The sequence below is a fragment of the Stegastes partitus genome, unplaced genomic scaffold (genome assembly GCF_000690725.1).
Source record: "Stegastes partitus isolate 25-593 unplaced genomic scaffold, Stegastes_partitus-1.0.2 Scaffold2324, whole genome shotgun sequence".
Classification (NCBI taxonomy): Eukaryota; Metazoa; Chordata; class Actinopteri; family Pomacentridae; genus Stegastes; species Stegastes partitus.
In genome coordinates, this window is record NW_007580055.1 from 27092 (window position 1) to 35243 (window position 8152).

The 8152-nt window shown below is 43.1% G+C and overlaps 1 protein-coding gene across 1 annotated transcript; it reads left to right on the top strand.

Moving 5' to 3' along the window:
• The first annotated feature begins 272 nt into the window (after positions 1-272).
• LOC103374679 (troponin C, slow skeletal and cardiac muscles-like) lies at positions 273-5925 on the top strand. Its single transcript, XM_008304794.1, has 6 exons — positions 273-356; positions 1600-1630; positions 4597-4743; positions 4861-4975; positions 5239-5375; positions 5633-5925. The coding sequence occupies exons 1-6, from the start codon at positions 333-335 to the stop codon at positions 5662-5664; spliced, it is 486 nt and encodes a 161-aa protein (XP_008303016.1). The 5' UTR covers positions 273-332; the 3' UTR covers positions 5665-5925.
• The last annotated feature ends 2227 nt before the right edge of the window (positions 5926-8152 follow it).

An 8152-nucleotide genomic window follows, 5' to 3' on the forward strand; every position in this document is an offset into this window, starting at 1 on the left:
AAATAAAAATGACAACAGGGGAGGCATTACAATCAGTATGACGTCCAATCTAAGAATATAGAACCAGTTTATAACTCTAAAGAGAGCATCTCTGCCCGGATGCTGCTGTCAGTGTCCTCTATTGTTGGGTGCCTTCTGTTGTTTGCTATTTATAGGCGGCTCTCGCACTTAATCTCTCTCTGTGTCGGTCACTCCTCCCTCTATTAGCCTTGGATTTTGTGGGATGGGTCAGGAAGTTTTACGGTGCCACAATTTTCCAACAATAAAGACTGAGGCAGTTACTCCTGTCAGTACTTGTACTGTGTGTCAGCGGCAGGAACAGAGCAGCAGCCATGGATGACGTATATAAAGCAGCGGTGAGTACTGATAAGGCCAAGTGTGATATGCTGTTTTGTTTTTCCATCACTTTCAGGTGAGTCCTTCTAAAACATTTAATTTTGGAAATTCGTACAGCAAACAGAATGTGTGTTAATGCCGCAGCACCGAGTGTGATCACATTTAGAGGTCACTGGGACGGCAGCTAACAGGAGCTCTGCTCTTTCAATTTCAAAGTCAGTTTTAACAGAACAAAAGCACCTGCAAGTTACAGTAAGGTCCCAACACGCCAGCCCTGCAGTGATGCTACAACATGAACTGTCGACGCTGTGCCAGAGACGTTTTAATTCAACTTGATGATCTTTTAAAATCATTGTTTTTGTATTGCTTTAGATGACGGGATCAGGAATTCAAACAGTAGTGATTTCATGTGTAATAAACTAAAACTAGTGCTATAGATTGGAGAAGAGAGTGTCACATTTGGATGCTTTTAACTCTGGGCTTAGGGGTGACATATGCATCATAATTATTGTGTTAAACAGATTGAAATAGATCGTTTTAATCAACATCTAAAGCATGAGGTGATTTGTAATTCCACTTGCTGTCAGGGCCATAGCTACCACTGAGGACGCAGAGGTCATGTCCTTGGTGTTCTATGTTGTGCTTCCAACGTTCAGAAATATACTTGTGTGTTTTTTTGGGATGTTTCCAATACTTTTAGAATATTTACATTTAAAGGAAACTGCTTTTTTTTTTTTTAAATAGTAAAATGTTCTGTCATTAGTGTGGAGATGGCTTTGAAACAGAATATCTCACAAAACCTAAGTTGATAAAATATCCAAAATGAAAATATTGCTTCTGTCAGCAGTCCTGCATCTGTAAATCAGCGCTGTTTGTTTCTCTGTAAAAATGACATTTGACAGCAGAAGTGCAGGTATTTGACTTCAACTGGAAAAAAAAAAAAAAAAGGTGTGTTTGGCGAGACAGAGCGCAAAGAGGCTGCTTTGATTAGGTCATATGGCTGACAATAGGACAAAGAACAGCTGGACAGTTCAGGCTGAAGAAGAGAGAGAGAGGACAAGTAACCCCCTCACCTCCCCACCCCCAGCAAACAAGAATAGTAAGTGACAAAAGCAGTGTCACGTTGCAGTCCAAATACGCTACCGAGTGTCACACAGACTGGAGGACTGAAGCGCTGCTGGTAAAAATAAATGAACTTCTGTGAAAGACACAATGACATATATATTTAGATATAATGATTATTGTGATTTTGTTTCCCTTCAGGTTGAAAACTTGACAGAGGAGCAGAAAAATGGTGAGAAAACTGCACAGCTGTTGGTGCCATTTTTAAATCTACGTTCCTGATAAAACTCATATACAAGTATGACGACTGCTGTAAAGGCACATTATTATGTTTTACTGATTTGACTTTGTCTTTATCAAAGCTATGAATAACTGAAACAATACAATTAAATGAAATGTATTACTGACTGCACGCAAATAGACCGAATGGATAAATGTGTCCCTTTTAAAGGTTAGATCAGTGAGAGACTTATCCAGTTTTTGCGATACATCCATGAAGTCCTCATGAATATTTTATAATCTTGCTATAAGACAGCACAAATATCTCCAAAAATCAGAAACTTTTCCAGGAACCTTGTCAGAGTTCAACAACTATACTCAGTTTGAACTGAAAACCATGAAAGGTCTCTGCTCTGCAACATTAAGATTAATGTTAGGATGAGCGGCAGACATTTCCTACCGCGTTTATTGATATAATATCCAATCTAAACAGCAAGATGAACACAGCGAGTGAGAGAGTGGAGTTTGAGACAGACAGACCAATCTGCAAGTTGTTTCATAACGGTTATCTACAAATGCAGAAATAAATAACCATGAAACACTTGGATTGTCACCACTTCACTGACAGACTGGCGGACTTCTTTCTCCCCAGTCCCTCACGCCCCACCCCTGCATTGATTGGCAGGAACAGCCTGTGGGATCTGGATCAGTGGTGTTTTGTAATTGGACGAGGAATGAATTTGTCATTACAAGAACCGTGTTCAAGCACAAGGTAGCTCATAAGTGTACCTGGTATTACAGCCAAAGTTTAATGATCCACATCGTGGTCTTATCAGCAGTGATATATGTTGGACATTCTGGAAGAGGGGAGCAGAGCTGCTGATCACAGCTTGGTAATAAGAGGAATCAGATAGTGGGGAGGGCTGCTGGACAGACCTGGCAAACTCTAAAGTAAAGTGAGGGTGACCTGTGGCGGCATGGAATCTGAGTTGGGGTAGAAAATGGATTAATAGAATCGCAGTGGGTCATGTTTACAGCTTTCATTGCAGAGGTAGCTGTCAGGGGCTGTGGTCAGAAGGCCATCAGCGCCTGTAGCCGGCAACCCAAGAACCCACTGGAGGACGGCAACAATGAAAGATGCTGTTAGGCTGAAGATGGAGGCCTGTTGAGTTTGGTTCGTCAGGGGACCTCCTGAAGCAGCTAGAAGGGCTGCAGATGTAGTGGTTGAGTTGATCATGGGAGATATTTAGGGAGGCTGTGGATAAGGACGTTTGGTTTGCCTCGGGAAAGTTCTGGCAAACCAGTCGACAACTCAGGAAGGGAAGGCAAGCTTGGCCTAGCTGTGTTCAGCCAGGGAGGAGAAGTGCATGAATACACATTGTCAAGCAGTGGACAGAGCATCTTGAAGAGCTCCTAAGTTTGACCCACTTGTTCTCTGTGGAGCAGGAAGACTCAGGGGAAGCAGCACCCATATATCTGGCAGAGGGCACTAAGGTGGTCAACGTGCTCCTCATGGCTGGGTGAAGGTGGAGAGGAGCTTCACACTGAGATAGTGAAGGCACTGGGTAGTTTCAGGTTGTCTTGGCGGACACGTCTTTCAGTGTTGTGTGGTCATGTGGAGGGCGGGGAGAGTACCGGTGGAGTGATAGGTCCTGGTCTTGGGTCCCCTTTTCAAAACGGGGGCTGGAGGGTGTGCTCCAGTAATCAGGCTATCACACCGCTCAGCCTTCCCAGGAAATGTTACTTCAGGGTGGTGTAAAATATATTATATGCCAAAGCTCTTTAGCCTGCAGGGTTGCTGAGGGGCTCATGAGAGTCTGACTATCCAGGCCACAGAAATGAGGAGCAGTCACTGCTCCTTCCTGCCAAAAAGAGACGGCTGAGGGGGTTTACATCTGATTTGGATGCCTTATAGATGCCTTCAGAGGTTTTCTAGACATGTCCAGGTGGACTGGCTGGGGGGGATTACACGTTTTATCTGGCCAGGGAAGGTCTTGGGATCATCCCAGAAAAATTGGAAAAGATTGCTGTGAGAGAGACATCTGGAATGTCCAGCTTAGCCTGCTGCCAATGCGACCCGACACTGGATACGTGGAAGATAGTGGTTGGAAATGGATGTATATCAGTTCCAAGTATGGTGGTCTAATAGTGTACAATGTCATACCTTGCAATCTACTACGTATGAGGTGAAGTCTCAGTTCTCTTAGCTTTCATGTTTCTCCTCACTGCTCCAGCCCTTTGCTGCCCCTTCTCTGCTCAAACCCTGCTCTGGTCCAGCTCCTGCACCACAGCTTTTCACGCCACAGACATTATGACATGATGCAATAACTACCAGTTACATGTAACACAAGACAGTATAGGCCAGGGGTGTCGAATCCTGGTCCTCGAGGGCCGCAATCCTGCATGTTTTAGATGTTTCCAACACACCTCATTCAAATGATCAGCTCATCATCAAGCTCCGCAGAAGCCTGATAACGATCCTGATCATTTGAATCAGGTGTGTTGGAAGAGGGACACATCTAAAACTTGCAGGACTGTGGCCCTCGAGGACCAGGATTGGACACCCCTGGTATAGGCTATTCTCTACTTTTAACCAAGGCGTTCAACAAATGCACTCGCGTCTGCACCTATGAAGAGGATAAAGTGATGTATCCTACCGGCTACATGCAAAATGAGGTATCCAAAAATAAATCATGATCAGTAAAATTGATCAAATAAAGCAGGATTTGATTAAAATAAAATCCATATTTTATTTGCAATTAGAATAAAACTGAAGTGCTTTCTTTCTGGGGAATTAAAGATCTGTATAACAATGCTCTATATAATTCATTATGATGTCTGTGGTCCCAAAATGACTTGGCCGGCCCTTCTCTTTAACTCACTTTTATGTCCTTATTTTTAAACATTTTTGACACGGATTTGTACGCTTGTTATTACACGTAACTTCAACATCTATCTCACTTGCTGCATCTCTTCTAGAGTTCAAGGCTGCATTTGACATCTTCATTCAAGATGCCGAGGACGGCTGCATCAGCACCAAAGAGTTGGGGAAGGTGATGAGAATGCTGGGGCAGAATCCCACCCCCGAAGAGTTACAGGAGATGATTGATGAGGTAGATGAGGATGGTATGTCAGCACCATTCAGACTGTTGGATCCCTTCTCTGTAGCCATCAGAAGCATGTTTGTTTAATAGTATGATATAAGGAGGAAAGTCTTTATATGTTCATGCTGTTTGTTCACAGGCAGTGGAACGGTAGACTTCGATGAGTTCTTGGTTATGATGGTGCGCTGCATGAAGGAGGAGAGCAAAGGAAAATCGGAGGAGGAGTTGGCTGAACTTTTCCGCATGTTTGATAAGTAGGTTTTTCTTTGTATTTCTGTTCATGTGCTATACAGAGCCGCCATGTTATTATGAGAGAATACTGCAGAGTTATATGTATCAGATAGAATGCACTTTGTGACTTTGATCAAATCCTGTGAACCATGCAACGTTAGAGACCACGTTAGAAAGAGATTTTGTGGTTTACCATAGTGCGTGTCGATCAGCTTAGTGGGAGAAGAGTTCAACTCAACAGCCGTCCCACATGGGTGTAAGACTGATTTCTTTATCTTGTATGAAGGAATGGAGACGGCTACATAGACCTAGACGAGCTCAAGAGTATGCTGGAGTCCACCGGAGAGGCCATCACTGAAGACGACATTGAGGAGCTGATGAAGGATGGAGACAAAAACAATGACGGCAAAATTGATTACGATGGTAAGCAGCACGACGGGAAATAAGATTCACCAGCTTTGTGTCGTACACGCTGTGTTCAAAAGCACATATTTTGGATTTGTAACTTAAATTTGCAGAAACAACTCTTACAACCTAAACAACCAAATGCAGTGATTCATGTCATTAACTTCCAGAAATATACCAACGACTATTTTCTTGTTTGTCAATGAACTTGAGCAACAAAAGAGAATCCATCAGTTTGGATAAATTCACATGTTCTTGTTTGCTTTCTCTGACAGAGTTCCTGGAGTTCATGAAAGGCGTGGAATAAAGGATTCTGCTGGAGGCCTCACATTACAGCATCCGTCTTCACTCGGCGTTAAGGCCATTCCTGAAGCTGTGTCTCCACCTGTTGTCTGCTTTAAGCAATACAAGGCACTTGTCCTGTCAGCTTTTCTCAAATGACCCGCTGAGGTCCAGACAAGCTTGCCAGGATATCTCATCAAGCACAGAAACCTTTTTTTCTGATAGAGATGATTAATCAGAGTCATATAGAGAGACTATTTTCAATAAAAATATTTCCATAATTGTGTATTTTGTCATAATATGTCATCTGATGTGTTCATGAAACCGTGTTCGACAAAAATAACTCAGAACTTGGAGTTTTTAAGAGTCTAGAAACCTGAAGGCCTTCATAGTCAACACAATGCTGTTGATGTTGGCAGCATTTATTGTTTTACTTTGGTGATATCCACTCAAGACTCACTCTATCAATTATTACCAACCAAATGGTAAATGTTCTGCACTTATACAGCGCTTTTATCCAAAGCGCTTTACAATGTGTTTCTCATTCACCCATTCACACACCAATGGTGACAGAGCGGCCATGCAAGGTGCTGCCTGCCATTGGGAGCAACTTCAGGTTCAGCGTCTTGTCCAAAGACACTGGGACTGTGGAGGAGCAGGGGATCGAACCACCAAGGAGGACAACCCGCTCTACCACCTGAGCCACAGCCGCCCTAATTAAGGACTTAAGGTATACAGCCAGTCACTTTCTACATTAAATATGTCAGTATAGTTGTCTGCATAGAGCATGTCTACATATCTTGCAATTGTCATTAATTAAAGGGCTGCTCAGCGCTCACGCCTGCAGTCCAGGAGTGGACCTGTTCAGATAGTGTTCAGAGCCTCAGTGTTTGTCATCAGGCCAGCCTTTTTTAGCCACTACTAGGATTTCCTGATGTCAGCCACCTCCTCTACCTCCCACTGATGCATCCCCCAAAGGGATTTGGTCAACAGTTTTCTCTTTTTCATCACCCTTTGTTTTCAGCTGTCTGACCAGAGTGCCTGTCTAGCGAAAACAATATCATTTTTTTATATATATTGAGGGTCTATATTAGATTCAAATCATCAGAAGGAAACCTACAACCTCATCACTGTCTAACATCTGGACAGCAACATCTGCCGTCAGAGTCCATTTTACAAGCAAATACCCTCGATAGATGAACTAAAACAGGAGTTCTTTTGTCTCCGTCACCAAAGGTATGATTGGAGAAAAAAAAACAGGAGCAGTGTTTATTGAGAAGAACCCAAAGTTAATCACACAGTTGATCGCAAAAGTAAAAAATATTCAGCTTTAGGGTTGTGTGGCAGCTATTGGCACAGGAAATATTAAATGAATAGAAGGAAGAATGGATTCCACTAAACATCAGGAAGTTATGGATGCAAATATCATACAATCATTTAAGACAGTAGAAGTGGAACAAGGCAGGTTTCTACAACAGAACAATTATCCGGATCGGACTTCAATATCCATCACAAACGTCCTCAGATAGAAAGAAAACCAACAGTTTTTCACTCCACACTTCACAACAGAATGTGTCATTTACCCAGATGTTCTCAAACTTATGCTGTCAACTGCATCATAGGTTCCAGATGTTATTACCAGATTCTCTGGGAATCAAATAGTAAAATATTAGTAGTTTCATTAGCAGTAGTCTAAATTTTTAAAGAAACATTGTACATGCATTCTGAGTTATGTTCTTGTCAAATTTGACAAAAGAGATCAAATGAACAAGATAATGAGCAAAAATACAAATAGGTCTTTTATACAAAAAGAGGACGATAACAAAGCTACGAGGGTTGATCAAAATGTCCCGAGACTGTGCACGGAGCAGGTGTGAGCAGCACCCGTCGTTGTGATATGATGTGATGCTATCAACAGTGTGCAGACAATATTGTGACCACTAGAAGGTGTGCATTTGCTATTTCTCCATGAAGCCTAAACTGGAGCAGAGAAGAAAACATCTCTCTCTCTCTCTGTCAGTCAACAGCTGTGATCCAGCCTCCATGTAAAGGATCGTCATGGTGATGAGGGGTCTGGAGCTAAATCTGGGAGAAGAAACAACAGCTTTCACAGTGGAAGAGCTGCAGTTTCCAAAACTGGACAAGATGTATGAGGTCAGGAACACACCAGAAGCATGCATGTTGTTTCCTTTCCAACATTCATGTGGTTGAGCGTCAAATTGCGCCGGGTCAGGCTGTCGAGGCGGAGTTCTACTGTAACGCTTGTCTGATGAAGATCATTGAGCACAAACGACCTGGACTGTGCTGGAAAGTGCTGAGCGCCCAATCACAGAGCAGAGATTACACATGGTTTTTTGTTAGGTTGTTTTTGCCATGGACTGCAGTGGTTAGCGCCGCTGCCTCGCACCAAGAAGGTCGCCGGTTCGTGTCCCGGTGAGGACACCCGGGATCTTTCTGCGTGGAGTCTCCATGTTCTCCCCGTGCAGCGTGGGTTCTCTCCGGGTTCTCCGGCT

Excerpts from the sequence above, each read along its gene's own strand:
- LOC103374679 (XM_008304794.1), top strand. The coding sequence starts at position 333 with ATGGATGACGTATATAAAGCAGCG. Across the intron at positions 1,631-4,596 it reads GACAGAGGAGCAGAAAAATG|AGTTCAAGGCTGCATTTGAC; the intron begins GTGAGAAAACTG and ends CATCTCTTCTAG. Across the intron at positions 5,376-5,632 it reads CGGCAAAATTGATTACGATG|AGTTCCTGGAGTTCATGAAA; the intron begins GTAAGCAGCACG and ends TTTCTCTGACAG.